The sequence below is a fragment of the Copadichromis virginalis genome, linkage group LG7 (genome assembly GCF_057382275.1).
Source record: "Copadichromis virginalis isolate Kocher_CV1m ecotype Utaka linkage group LG7, C_Virginalis_male_GT1.1, whole genome shotgun sequence".
In the NCBI taxonomy this organism is placed as follows: domain Eukaryota; kingdom Metazoa; phylum Chordata; class Actinopteri; order Cichliformes; family Cichlidae; genus Copadichromis; species Copadichromis virginalis.
Genome location: NC_140624.1, coordinates 60,805,153 through 60,825,938, shown reverse-complemented (window position 1 = coordinate 60,825,938; position 20,786 = coordinate 60,805,153). Strand labels below are relative to the sequence as shown.

Genomic DNA, 20,786 nt, shown 5'->3' with positions numbered 1-20,786 from the left:
TACTTTTTTAAAAATTTCTTTAGCATAAATACAATTGTGAGATACAGAACTCAATTGTTAGGCTATAAACAAACTACACATCAATTGCATGACGTTCATATAAACACTACTAAGAACGTGTTTTTAGCGTGATCAGTCGGTGCTGAATTTCCCTGAAGTCTCTAGCCTTATTTAGCCATTTATGTGCTAACACATGTTCATGTAATACCTTCAGTTTACTTCTGTGTTTTAAGAAAAAAATGTGAAAATATTTAAAGCATCTCGTTATCATATTTGCAGCATCTAAACAAAAATCTGATCCAGAAAATGGAACCAGAAATGAAAAATCCTGTCTCATTTATGAATTTTTAAGACTCATTCCTGCAGCACACTAGGAAGGACGTGATCTAGATACAGGCTAAAATTTAGTTAGTTTCCTTCTCTGCTCATGCTCAGCTTCTCCACCAAGTTTTGTTAACTTTGACCTGCATAATCCCGCTGACAGAAAGGTAGATAAATCGCAATGAGAACATACCTCTGCCTCAGCTCTTATCTAGGCAGAAGACACATAATTAAAGTTCAGAGATTAATGTTTTCAAAGGTCACGTGGCCCTAACCTTTGTGCTGCATTCATGTATTGTCAGTAGAATGGTAACAATGTTGTTATCGCATAGTATATTTGTAGTATATTGCTAACTTAAGACAAACAGGTTATAGCATCTTTAATTTGAGATTTTATTTAACTTTAACTGTATGAGATTTTATCAGCATTCCCATCAGATGGGAAATAAAGTAACTTAAAAATCCTTAATATCACTGACTTGGAAAAATACCATTTCCAGATTTCCATTTATTATTAACTAGGCCATCATATCTCTTAGAGGCCACAGTGATGAAGTGCTGCTGTGTAGCATAATCTGCCTCAGGGAGACCAAAACAGAAGATACAAACCTTTTAGCACAAGTTCCAGGTGTATCTGTGCACACAAACAAGTAATATGTAGCCTTGTGCTGTATGGCCACATGCCCAAAGTGTTATATTCACTTTTGTTTTGACTGAAGTATTTTCTTAGTTTAGACACATTTGATAACCAATGTATTAGTCTATACCAGTCCAAAAAAAATTTAGTTATTTTTTAGTAAGTTAAATAAAAGATGTAATCAAAGAGTCTGAACAGGAAAGCAGCTCTGAATTCATGTTTTTAATACCTAGCAAGGTCTGTAGCTTAGTAGTATCATAACTGAGTATATGGTGGCAGTGTTGTCAGCTAGGGTCTAATATAAATGGCATTAATTCCCTCATGAAGTCATATAAGAATTTTTGTACTTCCTCATAGGCCTGGGCGATATGACCAAGAATTCATATCTCGATATTTTTTAGCTGGATGGCGATATAAGATATATAGCTCGATTTTTTTTTTTTTAAAGCCATAAGTTAAGAACAAAAAGAGAGTTCTAGTCACACTGTGTCCCAGATGTGGGCGCTTTTATTTACATACAGCGTAGATGTACATGAAGAAATTATTCAAAAATAAATTATCAGCATTTATTAAATAATCATGGTCCATAAATAAAAGAAAACAATGTTTTTTTGTGCATAACAAAAAGCTCACAATTGTGCAGTCAAAATGTAAACTAATAGACGCTGAGCATAGTAACAAAGAGACAGATTTCACAGCTGCACCACGTCTCTGAACAGGTGCCGTTTGTGGTCCTTATACACACACAGTACGGTAATATTACGTTGAAGCACAGTACGTATCACTCCGCGAGGCTCCTCCCCGGTAGCCCTAATCCTCCAAGACAATCCATCAAGCGGTGCAGCTCCGTAGCTTACCAAAGTCATATTAAAACATTTTTTGACAGATTGCTGAGCGCTGTATACCACATAAAATCGGTTCGCGGTCAGTAAGCACAACCAGAATTCATACATAAGGCGCACTGTCGAGTTTTGAGAAAATGAAAGGATTTTAGGCCGTGCAGCCCCTCCTGGCTACATGTCGTTAGCGCGGTTAGCTCGCTAACACGTTGACACCGTCCAGCCCCACGCACGGTAACTCGCTAACGGAGATTTTCCGCTTTCATCTTGTCATTGCCTGCAGGTGAAGCTATGGAGGAGGCGGAGTTGTGTTCAGTGAAGGAGAGGCGAGGCCGAGTAACGTTGCGTAGAGACAAAAGTGGACGAAAGAGAGGCAAACCTGCGGCTCCACAAGTATAATTATAACGTAACATAGACTATATCGATATAAACGATATTGTCACATCTTATATCTCGTATGAAAATATATCGATATTTTTAAAAAACTCGATATATCGCCCAGCCCTACTTCCTCATACTATAAATAAATTCTCAAATGTTATTATGATGTTGACATAGTGATATGGACTCTGCTTCTTTTGACACTGTGAGGCATTTAGCAACGTGTTGCTTTGGTCTTTGTTGTGCTTGCTATTATTGAACAGATAGATTTTGCACTTTGCCTCTGCTAGTGGTCAAAAATACACCCTGGAGGCAGACTGCTGATATTCTAGTAAGCAATTAAGGCCACACAGTGCTGTGGGTGAAGAGGAACAGGACATTAACAGTTGCTCCTTCAACTCTTGTGGAAAGGTTTAAAGTCGCACAAGAGCAGAAATGTCTAATACTGCCAGGGCTTTAATATTAAATCACATGGCCTTTCATTCAAACTTTACAACACTGTTACACTCTAAGTTTCTTATCTAATACAAATAAAAAACCACAACGGCCTAATCAGCATGAATCAGCATGAATGCAGAATTATAAACCAGACATTTTGGTTAACGGTAGTAACCATCTCACATACCCATTTATGTAGTCCCAAAGAGACCTGCTGGCCTACTGAGGTCTAAAATTAGACTACTGGCTGACACACACACAAACACACACAGACACGCACAGGCACGCCAGTCACATGTGTAAACATGATAGAACATGCATAGTGGATTTGTGGGTCAAAAAAGATGCAAAAATGAGTGTTAGCGAATGTCCTGTCACTTTGTGCTTCCTAAAAAACACTAATGGGCTAGCATATGTGGATATTTTATATAGTGTTAATGTAATTCAGACTCTAACATGCTTTAGTTCATTATTAATTATGGCACTGTGATCTTTTAATAGTGTCATAGTTGCACCCTTATTAAAAAAATATAAAACAAATATCATTAAAAGAGTTAGGATCACAGTTAAAGAGGTGTTGTTACTGTAAACCTATACAAGTGATGCTATACTAAGAGTATTTTACAGAGTATTTTTTGAAAAAATGAAAACACATCGAGCCAGTATATTTCTAACTTCCTGTTCTACTCTATAGTATGTATAACTTTATTTTAGTGACCACACTTAAGTCCCCCTCACACACAACAAACAGCAACAGCCTCAAGGTGTCTGCTGACAGCCAGCTGCTTCGTTTAAGGTTACAGCATGTCTACATTTCATGCACACACAGAGCTCTCAGTGACTTGTTATGTGTGGTGACAGGTGAGCTCAGTCAATGGTGCGATTACATGTAACAGAAAGAGATGCACATGCTTACTGTAGAGGCTAGATTGCAGTTATACAACAGTACTGAACATATTAGTCTCTCTCTCTCATGACCCGAGGGATTGCATAAGCAGCCATCTGAATATAGAATGACAGACAGTAATATGTGTTGTGCTCAAATCTAATTGGTCCAGACAAAATACATGAGCCCTGTGACCTCATTGTCTACATCTTTACCAGACTGTGTTAAATCAATGTCCTGTATAACCTATTCATAGAAAAGTCACCTTAACAAAAAGATGAATGTTATTTGAGAAATCCACGCGTATCTGAGCCTAATCTGAGCCTCACTGATCACTCAGCCTTGTGGTGCAAGCCCAACACAGCCTTGTGGAAATGTAGGGGGAATAAATAAGAAAACTGATGGCAGTTAGGTTAGTTATCAAACCTACAGCTGTTTCTGTTGCCATATTCAGATTAGATGAGCTTCTTCTGAAAAGCTGCCTTTGGTCTTCATCAAACATGTCTGCCGTTACTCTGGCCACACCACTCTATCTTTTGTCTGTTCAGAGCACATTATTGCAAAAGACCTGGGGCCAGATGCAGAAAGCTCTGTTTATATTACCAACCAAAACTGTGTGTATACACTAAGGCAGATATGCGCATACACATTCTTTTTTTTTTTTGTCATATTTATAGAGATGTGCCTATGCATTATCCAGTCCTCCTTCCACAGAAAAAAAACCCTTAATAAAAAGACGTTGAAAAGACATTGAAGAAAGCTTTGATGTCTGAAGAATGCTGAGATTAGGTTAAAAAGTTGAAGGTGAAAAGTCAGCTTCTGAGGCTGTTCAAAAGACATTTACAAAAAGACATCCTTTTACATCTAAATCCTTTAAAAGGTTTAAAAGTTATAAAGGGCGCTCTACTTCCACAGTGCCTCGGACAATCTACTGATTTGGTCACAAAAATAAACATAATTTGGTCAACTTTTAACAGGCCACGTTTCAACCAAATGTAGATGTAAACCAGTGTCTTTTTAAAGGCAATTTAGTCCATGGGCAATGTCCATGGATACCTGGTGTTTGGGGGTGGCCTTTTGTACACTTCTACCTAGTTATTTATCTACATTTGAAAACGTCATTTGCACTACTAGTTACTAGACTATATGTTAAGTTTAACATCTAGTCTAAGTTAAGTTTATTTGTCAGTGTGTTTGTCTCTAAATGTCAGGTTCTACTTTTTATGTGTTTTTTTTTCTTTTGACCAGATAGCAAATTTATGACTAATTAAACTATGTAAATACTAAGAATCCAGGTCAGTGCCATATCATGAGACTTTGGTAGACAATCAGGAGTCAAATGCAAGCCCAGTGTTTCTTTGTTTTTAAAGTCCTTTTGTATTAGGCTACCATGTTCTTCATGTACACCTTGTATTTCTCTTTTATCAGGTCATGGAAAGAACCACAAAGATGCAGCATCAGTGCGAGCCACACACCCAATCCCTGCTGCCTGTGGGATCTACTACTTTGAAGTCAAGATTGTCAGCAAAGGTCGAGATGGGTAAGCAGATGCAACTTTTAAAACCTTAGAGTTGGTGCCCTATGTTACCATGGTAACCTGACTTAGCGCCCCCCCCCTCGGGTCATTCATAACATGTTCAGTGTGCCCACGCAAAAATAAAATTGCAGTAACTTTGTGTATTTCCTGTTAGTTTTTATTATATTCTGACTTTGAAGCTTAGGTCCATGAGTCACTGCACTGGCTGTTTTCTGAGGATATTATCAGAGGAGTAGGGTTTTATATATGTGTGTATATGTAAAACCCTGCCTCTTATTGTTTCATTTTAAAGAAAAAAATAGCCAACTTTAATAACTTGAAATAAATTACATGAATTCGATTTTTAATTAACATTTAAACATTTAATTTGATGGTTATAAAAATAGTATTTTTTATGACAATCATTTGTAGCACTGGTGCAAAATTTGTCGGTAACAATGTCTTTGTTCCTTTTTGTCAGTTTTTTGCATTTACACCTGTTAACTTGGTTGTGCAAAGTTTTTTCCACCTTGAGTCTGTATCAAAACAGCAGTCTTTATATCAATTATCGTATTACTGTCCAAATCCTTTGTCACAACAGAGAGAGTTACATCAGTGGAAAATTTTGGGGTGTTTTTGTTCATCTGCTGTACCAGTGAAAATGATAGCCAGCCTTAAAAGTACAGTTTTAGTAATCATCACTGTCATCTAATGTGAGGGACTACACCTGAAAATTGTAGATCTGTATGCTTATAGTCAAGATATTCTTCTTAGTTGCCCTAGAATTACAATAATTGGGTGTCATTTCCAGAATTAGGAAATATGGAACGTTTTGAGCCCAGACTGCCTCTTCATCATGGCCCTGTGGGAATTGATTATTTAATCAGAACGCGCGCACACACACACACACACACACACACACACACACACACACACACACACACACACACAAGCCTGTTCAGCTTCATTGACATAATGGTTTCCCTAGCACCTTACCCTAACCATTAAAAATGAATGCCTAACCCTTACCCTAACCATAACCTAATTGTAACCCTGACACTAAAACCACATTTTGAGCCTCAAAAAGGCCTTCAAACTTGTGAGGACCGGTGAGTGTGTCCTCACAAGTGACTGTTGGTTCTCACAAGTATAGTAGAATGCAGATTTCGGTCCTCACAAAGATAGCTAGACAGGAACACACACACACACAGTTTCAAATTGATACATTTTTTTTAAAAGTACTAAGAGAAGTCTATTTCACCAAGCGTATCCTCCTAGATAAACTGGGTCTGGAATTGTTTGCTTCATTTTGGCAGCTAGAATAGGTAACGTTGTGCACTGTTGCTGAAAAAGTTGCCACATGGAATTTAACAGCAAGAAAGTTCCTCCAGTTTAGTTCTGTTATTACAGGACTCTTTGGAAGGACCTGAATGGCAAATTTACTTCTACATTATAAAACAGTCAAAGATGAACTCCATATGTAAATGAATATGCAAAGATCTTTATTGTCAAATGAGGCCATACCGCACAAAAGAGAGTCATTGCCTTTCAGCTAATTCAGTGATTGCTGAGGTTGCTGATGAGTAAGTGTTAGGTTAGTCTTTGCAATTATTTTGCCATGTGGTTAAATGTCTGGCTTTCAGATTTTCTTTTGTGACTTGATTGGAGCTGAAATACCTCTCCATTTAAAAAATTCAAATTGCACAGTAAACATTCCCTATTTCCAGTTAAACAGCTAGGCATAAAAAAGAAGTGATGCAAAATATGTTTGTATGGCTTTCATTTTTAGGCAGCTAGAAGCTGCATGATGTGTCGTGGAATGCCACAGGAATAACATGTACTCTGTGTATACATTTCAAGTTACACCCATAAGCTAATAAGTCGTTTTGAAACTTAAAAATAAGCTCACATCTCGGGTCTCAGACAGTACTGAGAAAAAGCCATAAATTCAAGAATTTGAATTCATTAAAATTTCGTAGAGATATCTTGATTGTAATTTTCTTCTCCAAGTCCAGATTCGTATTAGTGTAATCTGAAAATACTCATTTTTATGATTCTAGTTTTCTTTGTGAGAACTGACAGCATATACAAACTTTTCTTCAATGCGATTTCCAGAATAAAAGAAATTATTGAACTTTCCATGCAGTAAGTGTAATAAGTTACATTATCTTCTCTCACTGAGGCAACTTTGAAATATAAAGTGCTTTAACACTGGAAAGGGGATCAGATAATTAACTGAAAATGAGTTGCTGCTTATTTTACCAGATAACAGGATACTGGCTCTTTTACCTTTTTCACTCACTTTAATAATTTTAGTACCTTGACCCTTTGACTGCTAAGATGTGGATAGCTTTAGCTTGTTTTGTTGTTGTTGTTTTCCACACTGGTACCCTACGGACTCTACTTTGGCAGATTTTGTGTCTTCATTGACAGTAAAGAGCCTTCATGCTAACAATATGTTAGCATGTGGCTGTAAGTGTGCATGACTATTTGTCTTGAGAAATCAGAGGGTCACCTCCTGATCACTGATATGAGCCAATTCCAGTCCCTGGGCAGTTGATTGGTGTATCTCTACAGTTTTGTTGGGCTGCAGCCTATAAGTCGATGATTTGACTCATCAACTGGATCAAAGTTTTCGTTTACAACTTTTTAAATCAATCTAAACTGGTTTAAGCAGAAATCACATGGACTTCAATGCTCTTTAATCCATCAGTTTGAATGAGGTGGCGTCATGTGTAGCAGAACTAAGCTGTGGATCTGTAGCTTTGGGTTGCTTCAAGCTGCTTACACTGAAACTAAATAGAATTCCAACTTTTTATTCACTGCCGTAGATGTAGATGAATTAAATCACTTTTACTGAAATGCTCTAGTGTAGCAGTTAGCCAATTGAATGACATAATGAAAATATTCTGAGAGAGTTCAGTGGTTTGTTTTGCAATTCACCATGAAAAGTCAGAGAATTTGGTGTTACAGTGACTCTTTAGCCTGTTGCATTTCATGTTTTTTCTTTATTTTTATGACTATTTACTAGGGCTGGGCGATATGACCCAAAATTCATATCTCGATATTTTTTAGCTGGATGGCGATATAAGATATATATCTCGATATTTTTTTTTAAGCCATAAAATAAGAACAAAAAGAGAGTTCTTAGTCAAAGCTGTGTCCCAGATGTCACACAGGCACTTTTGTTAACATACAGCACAGATGTACATGAAAAATTACTCAAAATTAAATTATGAGCATTTATTAAATAATAATGCTCCATAAATAAAAGAAAACAATTTTGTTTTTGTGCTAAACAAAGAGCTCACAATTGTGCAGTCAAAATGTAAACTAAAAGACGCTGAGCGTAATAACAAAGATAGACAGATTTCACAGCTGCTCTGTTCCCGAGTTTTACTGTGTGACTGATAGCCTGGAGTTTGAAATCCGCTTCATAACCACGTCTCTTACAGGTGCCATTTATGGTCCTTATACACACACAATACGGTAATATTACGTTGAAGCACAGTACGTATCACTCCGCGAAGCTCCTCGGTAGCCGTAATGCGCCGACAATCTATCAAGCGGTGCAGCTCCGTAGCTTACCAAAGTCGTACTCAAACATTTTTGACAGATTGCTGAGCGCCGTGTACCACATAAAATCGGTTCGCGGCCATCAAGCACAACCAGAATTCATACATAAGGCGCGCTATCAACTTTTGAGAGAATGAAAGGATTTTAGGGTTAGCGCGGTTAGCTCGTTAGCACGTTGACGCCGTCCAGCCCCACGCATAGGGCGATGCGCAGTAACTCGTTAACGGAGATTTGCCATGTCCATCTTGTCGCTGCCTGCACGTGAAGCGATGGGGGAGGAGGGGGAGTTGTCTTCAGTGAAGGCGAGGCGGAGTAACGTTGCGTAGAGACAAAAGTGGACGAAAGAGAGGCAAACTTGCGGCTCCACAACTATAATTATAACGTAACATAGACTATATCGATATAAAGGATATTGTCACATCTTATATCTCGTATAAAATTATATCGATATGTTTTAAAAACTCGATATATCGCCCAGCTCTACTATTTACATTGTAGATTCTCACTGAAGGCATTATAATGTAGTAAACAAAAAAAAAACAACAACTCAATGTGAAATAACTCAAAGCATGTTTGATATTGTAGAGTCTTCTAAGTAGCGATCCTTTGCTTTGATTGCTGTTTTGCACACTCTTGGCATTTTGTTGATGAGCTTCATAAGGTAGTCAGCTGAAATGGTTTTCCAACAGTCTTGAAGGAGTTCCCAGAGATGCTGAGTATTTATTGACCCCTTTGCCTTCACTCCATCTCATCCCAAACTATCAGAGCACAAAGATCTGATTTGTACAGTCTCCTCTGAACAGTTGATGTAGAGATGAGTCTGCTACTCGAACTCTGTGTGGAAATTATCTGGGCTCTAATCTAAGGTGCTGTTAACTTGCGATTTCTGAGGCTGGTGACTCTGATGAATTTATCCTCAGCAGCAGAGGTGACTCTTGGTCTTCCTTTCCTGGGATGGTCCTCATGTGAGCCAATTTCGTCGTAGCGCTTTTTGGTTTTTGTGACTGCACTTGGGCACACGTTTGTTTTTTAGCAAATTTCCAAACTGACAGACCTTCAGTTCTTAAAGTAATAATGGCCTGTGGTTTCTGTTTTTTTAAATACCTCATTTTTGGCCTTTTTCAGCTTTATTGTACAGAACAGTGAAGAGTGATGGGAAAGCAGAGGGAGAGAGAGAAAGGGGAAGACCTGTGGTAAAGGGCCGCGGGTCGGACTCGAACCCGGGCCAGATGCTTTCCGCCATGCAGCACCGCTCATCCCTGTGAGCTGAACTGGCACCTGTCCTTTACTTAGCTGATTGGTTGTTGCCATAAAATGTATTGTAACAGTTGTCAGATAGGTTGGTACATAGCTGACAACCCTGACTTCTGCACAACACAACTGATGGTCCCAAGCCCATTATTATGAAATTCCACAAAGAAACCTTGTCAAGGCACACCTGTGAAGTGAAACCATTTCAGGCATAACTGCATCATGAAGCTCATTGAGAAAAGGCCATGGGTTTGCAGTGCAGTCAACAAAGCAAAGGGTGGCTACTGCCAGAAATCTAAAATATAACACATTTATTATCATTTTTTTTTTCTTTGCTACATGCTTCATATATTTGACTGGTAGTCTCTGTATACTCAAAAAAAATTTATTATCATAAATATCATTAAAAGTTGTTGTGGGTCATTTAATTAAAAAAAATAATATTGCGCATATTTTATAGCATGAATATTGCAGTGAACCGTTGGTACCATGCCCAGAGTGGCAAGCTATACCACTGCAGAAACTTAAGGCTAACCTATTTTGCATGAACATAAAATTGAACACTAATAATTAAATGAAAGAAGTGAAGAATATCTGTCAGAGGTAAAGGAAAAAGCATTGGTAAAATAAGTATAAATAGAGCCACCGTAAAAGACTACTTTGTGTTATTTGAGTTGCTTCAATGGCTTAGTCACTGGTTTCATCATCACTGGTTATTACAGAACCTTCCTTAGCCATATCCTAGTGGAATTATTAAACTCTCTTTGGAAAAAGCTTTTTTGGTTTTAAAAAAAAAGTGCTGCTGACTTTGTGCAGATTGGCCACATTAATCTAGAAAGCAGAGAGAGGATTAATTAACATGGACACTCAACTGGTTTAATTTGACTGAAAAATGATTGTAGAGCACTGACTAAGAATAATCTTGTTTTTATTTGGATTTCTCTCTTCAGATGTTTTATTTGTTGTAGGCCGCTGTGCTGCTGCAAATTTGATTAAAATTTATGTCTACGTATTTCTTTTTCATTACTGTGATAAGTCATATTAATAGATTTGCATGTTAGCCCTAGCGGGGGGGGGGGGGGTGTGTGTGTGTGTGAGAGAGAGAGAGAGAGAGAGAGAGAGAGAGAGAGAGAGAGAGAGAGAGAGAGAGAGAGAGAGAGAGAGAGAGAGAGAGAGAGAGTGAGTGCATCAGTCTTTTTGTTCATAGCTTTGGTGATGAAATATTTCTGCATCTGTTGGATGGAGTGTCAAAGTTCTGTGCAGATATTTTTGTTCTCATCTTTTGAAGATGAAACCCGCTGATGTATTCCTTTGGTCTTTTTCATTATTTATTCCAACGCTAGATAAGTCAGATCAATGCAGACATAAGTGAGAGCTTAATAACTTTGGTGATCTTTTAATTTTTTATATTGTGCCAGCATCAGGTGCATTTTAAGTTTACCTGCTATTATTGTTGAGCACAAAAGCTTGCTATGACAAAGTCCAGCATCACAGAGATGCTAGCATGTCTAGCTGTGTTCACACAGCCCTGAGTTTTTGTAGACTTGACTGATGTGTCTTTTACTCCTCTTACTTTGTAAATGTAACTTATTTGAAAAGCATGGAACATTTGAATAAGACCAACCACGTGGCCCAAAGCAGGCATTTATTACTGATGTTTATGTTATTACTACTTTGTAATATGCCAAATGCATTCAAGTGGCAATAATGCTGACTTGTTCAAATGAGTAAAAAGATTTTTTGCTGTCCTTTTAAGCCGGTCTACATGAAAATGATGCAGACCAACTGCTTATCCTTGTTTGCCACTTTGGATGTTTCAGCTCATGGACTCAGTAAATCACAATGACTAGTCAGAAGAATCTGAAGACACTCTACTCCTGCCAACCCTCATGAATATATGAGCATCAGCTCAGAATTTGCAAAGCTAGCTGGATTAAAGATGTGAGAAGAAGCTGATCCGAGTGTTTAAATGTGCTGGACGCTCAGTAATGACATGTAAATCTAATTTTTTTTGTCTCTTGTTGTGTGCAGATACATGGGCATTGGCCTGTCTGCTCAGGGAGTCAACATGAACAGACTGCCTGGTGAGTACAACTTGAATAATGTCATTGTATTATAACCAGTAGGAGGCTGAAAAGAGAGACCTTTTTTTTTTTTAGATATATTGATGAATATATTATAGTCAAGGTAGCACAGTGGTGCAGTGGCTAGCAAGAAGATGCAAGGTTTGAATATCCTGCTCTGAAATTGTCTTTATTTCAAAGGCATGAATGTTAGGTTGATTGATTGATGAGTCTAAATTGGCAGAAGATGTAGTGGTGTGTGTGTGGCTGTCTGTCTCTTTACTTTAGCGATGGACCAACAACCTGTCCAGAGTGTACTCTGCTTTTCACCTTGAGACGGCTGGGATGTGTCCCAGCTAAGATGCATAACCAGTTAGGAAAATGGATGGATGAATGTTATAGTGGGCGTATAGCTGTCAGAATATCTAATGAAAAGATGGTAGGCCTACAATTTGGCGTCTGTGTTAGAAGTAGTTAGCAAAATAGGGTTAAATAAGGATTCCCTAGTTTATTCAACAACTCATGGTATGGCAAGAGCGTCATCATGCCATTGTTCACCAACAACATTGGCTTGCTGATCTGATGCCAGCATTTCTGCCACTTAGCAGTCAGAGTGGACGGGTGCTTTGGCTGGCTGGGAAGATGAACATCCTGCGTCACTCTTTTTTTTTTTTTTTTGTTCCATTTTGATTACACACAGCACAGTACACTCAATACAATGAAGCAGCTACAGAGGGGCTTTCCAAAACCTTGAACCTTTCTAATTACTTACTGGCGAACAGCCTTAACCCACAGCCCTTACAGGCTTAGATTACAATCAAAGACTAACACTGTTTACTTTAGCCTTGTTTCTATTTTCTCATGTATATTGCAAACCCTGGTAAAGAGTTCATTATTAGGAAATTGAGATATTTTTAGAGTTAAAGTAGCAGTGGAGATAATGTGGATGCATGTGTGGAGGGAATATACTAAAGGTGGATGAAAGGGATGAAGAAGAAATTGATTTTTGAGGATAAATCAGAAGCTGGAAAAGTACCAACATTTCTGAGATGCAGGAATGAAAACAGGTGGAGATGATGATGCTCAGGGTTTCTGCCGTAATTAGATGCAGTTTGTCTGACGGCTGCAGTAGAGAACATGTCAGGACATGTTACTGAGCTGTCATACAGATCAGTGACAGATGACGTGGACTTATTGCACCCTCGTGGTGATCCACCTATTACTTTGTAATGACAGATTGCTCGGTTTGTATTTTATGTAGAGTTTATTTTTGGTCCAGAGCCTTAGCCAACACCCAGTGAAATTACTACTATATGCAAAGATTTCAATGACTGGGTTTTGTGTCAATCTAAGGGTGTCCTCATAGGCAGTTTCACCTTACATCATGTATTATGGGGCTTTCAGATAATAAAGAAACTGCAGTGATTGGACCCTTTTTAAAAACATTAAAAAAACAATTGTACCCATCTTGCATTTGGTTTAGCTCAGTTACCTCTCAGTTAAATCTAGTTCTTCAAGCATAGACAGTACCATTGTACTCATGGCAAACACAGAAATCCCCCCCGCTGGTTACTCAGAAGAATGCAGGTTTAAAGCATTTGCGTGTTGGCTTCACTTTTTCGACACAGAAGATAGGTAGATGGCCATAGTTTGCATGGAACATGCCGACTTGTCTGGCCAACTACCTGCCAAGCCGCAGTGGAAGTTTAAAAAGTGCAATGCAAACCAGAAACAGAGAATGCTTACCTTCAGAGTAAAAGTTGTGCCTTACCACTGCAACCAACACATTCCAAAATGTACAGCTTTTACTTTGAAAGTGAATGGTTACCCCAACCACAAGAAGGCTTTCATTGATTGATAGCCAGCAACTTCCAGTAGCCACTTGCCAACCAGTTAGTGAATACACATTTTTCTCTACTTTGAATGCTGAGCTCATAAACTGGTCTCTAGGCCTGTGTGACTGGAGCCTATTCTGTCTGTGACTTCAGTGCAGTGGTTATATTGTTACGGTGATGACATGTCACGTAATGTACATTTCTGGTCAGCCCACAATGAAAATCATCATTACTCACTGAATTTTCCACCAGTTTTCACCTAGCTTAGTATTTATTTCTATCGAGAAGAATTCGATTCCTACAATAAAGATGAATAAAGTTGTGGAGAATTACACTTGCAGCTTTAATGAAATCAGTTGTTTATAAAAATCTCCTACTCAACAAATCAGTTGTCTTACACTTCTGCTAACTTTGTTTACTTGTGTGAACAGCTCAGACAGCGGTCACTTCTATAATTCCGAGAACAAAGGTGCTGCTATAAAGATTTGATAAGAAACAAGCCTTTGTCTGCTAACACATAAACATTTTATTGTCTAAATGCTGTACATAGACAGTAGGCAATGCATTCATATGGGAGGTCAACATATCAGTTTTATTCCTTGTCCACCACTTTTCCACTGATTATTTTGTATTGTTTTGTTTTATCTGGACGTGTGTTAATGGTCCAGCAACCTCGGGTGACACAGGGGGAAACATAGTGGCCACTTAGCTGCCGATAACCTCACTTAAGCCCCTTCCCTCTCCCCAACCAGTGAGAACATGTATGTGCTTCCACCAATCATATCCTGTGGTTTTCAGGGCCCGTGTGGGGCTATTTGCTTATTGAATGGTTAAGATCTGTGCGGTGGCTGAGGTTTGTGGAATGCTGTGGAGGCTGGTGGCAGCCAGTTCAGCAGAGTCTAGATGCACACATACACAAAGATCCCTCATTCTCCTCTCTTCTTGATTCGCATGTGTTAGACGTCACACAAAGGCCCGGAACAATGTGGAAAAGCGTTGCATGGATGGATGCTTTTTTCACAACTGGTTACAGATCAGTTATGAAAGTATCTTTTGTAACTAGGATTTTACTACAGATGGTGTGTAGCCCTGGTACACAGATTACTGATGATTGCCTTAACTCGGACTAACTCGGCGTATTTGTGTGCCAGTGTGTGTTTGTCCCAAACTGTGGAGATTTATCTCTGTGTGTCCTGGGCTTCGGTGATTGCATCTCTCAGTGTTTATGTTTGTTCCCACTCATCTGTGCATCTGTGCACACTTTCACAGCATGCTGCACATGTTGTGTGTGTGCTGGTGAAGTGTATAATGTTCTATATGTGCTGTGAGTATATGTATGGTGATTGTGAAGGTGTCTTTGTGCAAAGATGTGTTTCTGTTGTTTTAATTTTGAATGGAGATAATATTAGACATTCCGGTTATTTTAATGCAATAGAACTGAGCCCACGAACTGCAGCATCCAAAATGATCAAACTGCTAAATTAACACTTATTTGTCAAATACTGAATATGACATCCTTAAGCAAGGTTGTTGTATTTAACTTTTCTAGTTTTTGCTAGTAATGGCAAAAAACACCCGAATCAGACCTGCGAAATTGAAAATCTTGCACTCAGAAATTCTTCTTGAGTTAAAGCGCTGAAGTGTTATATAAGTTCCCTGTGAGGTGGAATTACCATCATAAATCATAAGATTCAAAACTAAGTTTTGAAAGCTATGGTCTTGAAATTGCTATGCTGAATAGCACACTTTCCTGGTTTCATTTATCCTGTTAAAACTCTGTCTGATGGGGTGACCTGATGGTTGATTGTCTAGGGCACACACCACTTTCTAAAAAATGCTCTCAGCAACTGACTCTCTGCTCAACCTTTGCTGCATGACTTTGCCCTGTCTGCTTTACAAAAAACACTTTTCTAGTCTGTCTCTGCTGCATCTCTTTAATGAAAGGCAAAGTGCTAAAAAAAATATCTTAAAAAAAGAAAACCTGTCAGATGTACCAGAGTTCAAAGCTGAAACTGAAGATTCAAGCATCTCTGAAAAGTCTGTTAAAAGAGCGAGTATTTCATGCTTGTAAAGTTTCAGATCTTTGAAGATGCATCTTTATAGAACTGCAAATATTCTAAGTTAGGGATTTTCTATTTTCAGAGGAGAGAAATTTTAACCAGGGCCAGAGGAAAAGCCCAAGAAAGTTAATAAATATATGTTTGTCAATTGGTTTCTTCTTTTTTTTAAAAAAAAAATCTTAACTGCTCAGAAATGAAAGTAAAACCAGTGTTGTGTAGGTATTACTTGTGTCCTCACTGCCGGCAGGAGCTACCTTGGGTCATGTGGTTCTGTGGTTTTCTTTACATCACAACTGTGGATGTTCATTTTTTATGGGATCTGGAACTACACATAAATCATATTATTTTCCTGTTTTGATGTAAAATATAAATTTTTATAAAATTATTGGATTTGAAATAAATTTTGTGAAAGGTGAGTTCAGATTTTACTCGAGTAAGTAAAAAAACTGGGGCACTGTGTAAAATGTTAATAAACACAGAATACAGTAATATGCATGATAGAAGATTAAACTTGCGTGTTAAAAAAATTATATCAAATGTTTAATGATACCAACACATCCTTAAAAACTTAGGACGGGGCTTTGTTTTCCACTGGGTAGCATCCCCTCTCCTTTTGACAACAGTCCGTACACATTAACTGAGGATCAGCTGCTGGACTGAAGATCTGGACTATAAACAAGCCAATTTTTCACCTGGACTCTTCTACTATGAATCCAGTATGTGGCTTAGCATGGTCTTGCTGAATTATGAAATACCTTTCCTAAAAAAGACACATTTTTAGATGGGAGCGCATGTTTCTTTAAAACCTGTATATATCTTTCAGCATTAATGTCTTTCCACATGTGCAAGCTGCCAATTCCATAGTCAGTAATGCATTTCGTCACAGTCAGATATAAGTTTTGACCTTAGTGCTGGTAACAAGTTGGATGGTCATTTTTCTATTTAATCAGAAAACATGGCATTCATGTTGCTGCCGTCATTTTCAAAACAACCTAATTTTTTCATGAAATAATAACATATCTCTGTTTAATTTTTCAGATGTGTTATAGGTTTATGAGATCTGCAATTTACTGCATTCTTTTTATTTACATCTTACACAGCATCCCTTTTTTTTATGGTTATACATCAAAAATGTAATAAAGTACTGTCCTTGTGTATGTGTTTGTGCGTCCTGTGATAGTACAATGTTCTCCACTGCTGACCTCTGTGCCTGATCCTGCTGTGGAGGCCTGCCCATTTCATTAGCATGTTGGAGCAGCGAGCCTGGCTTTAGAGGCAATATCCCTGTCAGCAGATTAATCTAATACCTCACCGCGCACACACGCGCGCGCGCACACACACACACACACACACACACACACACACACACACACACACACACACACGTATATACACTTATGCACAAAAAACACATGGAGGGACAGAGGACAATATGTGTTGTGTAAGTTGAAAGAAATGCCCCAATGCACAGGATACAGATACAAAGATGCATGTCCAGCTGAGCCTAGTACTTTATGACATGCTCACAGATACACATGTGCACATACAAGTACGCATCTAATATCTCGGCTCACCCATGACCTACTTTTCCTAACCCTGCTTTGCTTTTTGGCAACAACATGTAAGCTGCAAGTGAGGAGAAACACAACAGAGCTGAAGTTGAACACAGTCCAGTTCAGGTCACTTTCAGGGTGCTCAGTTCACGGTGAGCCATTCATGCAAAACTTAAGGTTTCATTGAGTTAAAGTCAAGGTCTGATTTTGTGAAGTTTACCGATTTCCCTTGTGCTATAGAAGAATACTTCCATATAACTTTAGATCAAATCTGTGCAATTAACCAGACAGCTGATATGAATTCACTCGGGCAAAGAGGCGAAGATCTATGTAACTTTCTCACTCAGACAGTATGAGACTGCATTTTAGCTTTGGAAGAGATACAGGAATTAATAACAGATCGATACTAGTATCATTTTATTTGTCTTAGACAGGCAGGATAATACAGACATGTCATCCTATATGGTCGTTTTACATCCTCTCAAAGAGCGGTATAGAATTATTTAGGTTAAACTGTACTTTATGGTGGTTGCATCTTGCAGTCTGTAGCACTCCATACTGTGCCAAGCTGTGTGTAAAGCTTATACCTTTATTTTGAAGGGTCATACGGGTTGTTATTGCCTTGGATTATTGGCTTTGCTGGTCCCACTTTTGTCAGTTATACTGTACCACTTTATTTTATTGGTGTTTACTTGTGTAATGATTCCAAACAACACGTAAAACATAAAAACAAGAACATTTTTAATAGGAATGTACTGAAGCACATTTTCAGCAAGTTGTCCGGTAGCACACTGGGTTAACTAGTGCAGAGCTTCCCAAATTGTGGGGCCCTCCCCCTAGGGGGGGTGCAGAGCCATTGCGGGGGGGCGTGGTATGAAAAGGGGAAAACAAAAACGCTTGGACACTGCTAGCACGAGGCGCCCACTCAAACGCAAAGCAGGAGATGAAGCATCGCTGAATATGTTTCCAAACCAACTTCATTCGAAGCCAAAGACTAGAAAATATGGTGAAGCATATCTTCCCTTTGGTTTCACCTGCACAAGTGCCGAGGTAGGTCTCCCCTGCAGAATTGTGTTTCCCTTCGTGGGGAGCACGCGCTGGGCTCTGCACATCACGGACAAACAGTATCCCACATTCTTGATTTTTAGTTCACACACACTTGTTGTAATGACTAATTACTCCTGTCATTTTGGAGATGTTAGCTCTTTATACAGTAAAGTTACAGCTAGAGCTGGGCGATAGAACGATAACGATATGTATCGTGATATAACTTTTACTCGATAGAGAAATTAAACTATCGCGATAGACTTCGCCGCTCTTGTCCTCTTAAAAAGAAAAAAAAAGGTCAGCCAATCCAAATTAAGTAGCACAGAGCCGAACCAATCACAGCCGCAGCGTCACGTCGCGTGACTTGTTACGTACAGCACAAGTGCCAAGCCGCACGTGTGTTTGTTTGGGAGCAGCCAGCGGGTAATGGAGCCAGCGCGTAATGGAGGAAATGAGTGTGCCGACTAGAAAAATCAACCGAGCGTGACCGAAGAGAAAACAGATGATGGTTCCAACGCCGGAGAGATTGTCGAACGGAAGAGCCATAGAAGTTCCGTAGTGTGAAGGTATTTCGGCTATTTCAAGTCTGACAAAAAACAGAGTAGCGTGCACTGTAAATTGTGCCGAAAGCAAGTCTGGAAATACAATAAACTGGTGCATGCGTCACACTGCGCCACGTTATTGTTTCGGTGAAATGAATTTCTACAATACTGTTACTGTTAATTCTACTCTCTGCAGTGTTTAAATGCTTACATATACACACAGTTACTGTCCCTCCACACATACGACTCGGTTCTGCTTCTATGCCCCAGCTTTGTTTACTTTTTCCCACCGAGGCTTCTAGACTTCTGATTGGCCAACATTTCTGCACGGTTAGGAATCTAGCGCCACCTGCTGCTTTGGCATGTTCATAGCAGCGTTTTCCTTCATTTCTCCCTTTATGTGTGGACGGGATTATTTTTTAAAACGAAAATGGAAAATCTCAGTTTTCAAAAATACCCGTGTACGCGTGGACGTAGCCTCAGTCTCTGACTGGAAGCGCTAATTCGTCATTCGGCTTTTGTCAGACTAAAGTAACTGTTAAAACTGTTTGAAAAGCTAAGCTATACAACAAGGAGAGATTGAGAATTTCCTTTTAGTTCTCAGTTTATTTGATATTGACAAAAGTTAGTCAATTTTGTCTGTTCTTCTGTAAAACAAACTAAGATTTATTTTTAGAATTAATATTTTGTTTCTAAGTGGAATTGACAATTTAGTCTGTTTCGTTTGTTCTATTTTGAAACTTAAACGCTTTAGCGGCTGCCTTTTGTGTAGTTTGTAATATTTGCCTTTATTTATCTGAAAAAGTCTCATGTTCCTTAAGTACATCTACCCTGTTGAACTTATTATGGGAAATAAATATTTAAATAAAAACAAGCTGCTGATTATTTCACATTTTACTTGTGAGCAACGGCACATTTAAATCTTACAAATATAGTTATTTGGCTTATATCGTGATAGATATCGTTATCGCCTGAAATGAAAAAAACATATCGTGATATGAAAAAATCTCATATCGCCCAGCTCTAGTTACAGCAGATACAAATAACATCAGGTCGTTCCTGCCACGATTTGTTCCCTTGGTTCAAATCACGGACAAACAGTATCCCACAGTCGTTTATGTTTTTGAACCCATTTTGCACAGAGAGGCATTTTGTGAAAAATGTATTGATAGCAATGTTGAATATTATTACACAGGGAAAAAAACAACTGCAGGTAAAATAATTACACCGTGATGCCTCTGCCTTTCTAAATGGAGGGACAGTAACAGAAACAGCTGTGTTTTCAAAAATACCCGTGTAGGTGTGGACGTAGCGTAAAAGAGTTAGTAGTTTATTTTATTACTACCTGTAATTTATTGCAGGTTACTTGTATTTGCTTAATTGTTTACTAAATGTTTGAGGGGGAAGGCGAACATTTTTCTTGTAAAACAAAGGGGGACCACGCAAAAAAGTTTGGGAACCACTGAACTAGTGCAAGTTTATCATCTAATAATTCTTATTGAATAGTTAGTACAGCTGATAACTGATGTGCATTGACAACATCATCCATGGTAGGATCAATTGCACTCTTAAAAATTTCCCTCAAAAGGGGAAACTCATCAAAGCAATCTTCTAATAAATAAAGTCATACAACCGTAGTTACTACCTTCATACCAATCTGTGAAGCATCTGTTTTTATGTTTATTTTTCAAAATAGAAGTGCTGATCTCCAACGTCTTCATTCTGAATTGTGGACTGGGCTGTGCCACTTCTCTTTCTATTATCCTGGTTGTGAATGAAGTAGAACAAACCACTGTATGAAATCTTCAGGTTTTCTTGGGCAATTTCCTATAGGGAATACC

The 20,786-nt window shown here is 38.5% G+C and overlaps 1 protein-coding gene across 1 annotated transcript in view; it reads left to right on the top strand.

Moving 5' to 3' along the window:
* ranbp10 (RAN binding protein 10) overlaps positions 1–20,786 on the top strand; it is a 41,284-nt gene that overhangs the window by 6,238 nt on the left and 14,260 nt on the right. The window contains exons 2-3 of the mRNA XM_085464574.1: positions 4,931–5,042; positions 11,877–11,929. Coding sequence (XP_085320700.1) covers positions 4,931–5,042; positions 11,877–11,929 — 165 coding nt within the window. The remainder of the gene's footprint in view (positions 1–4,930; positions 5,043–11,876; positions 11,930–20,786) is intronic.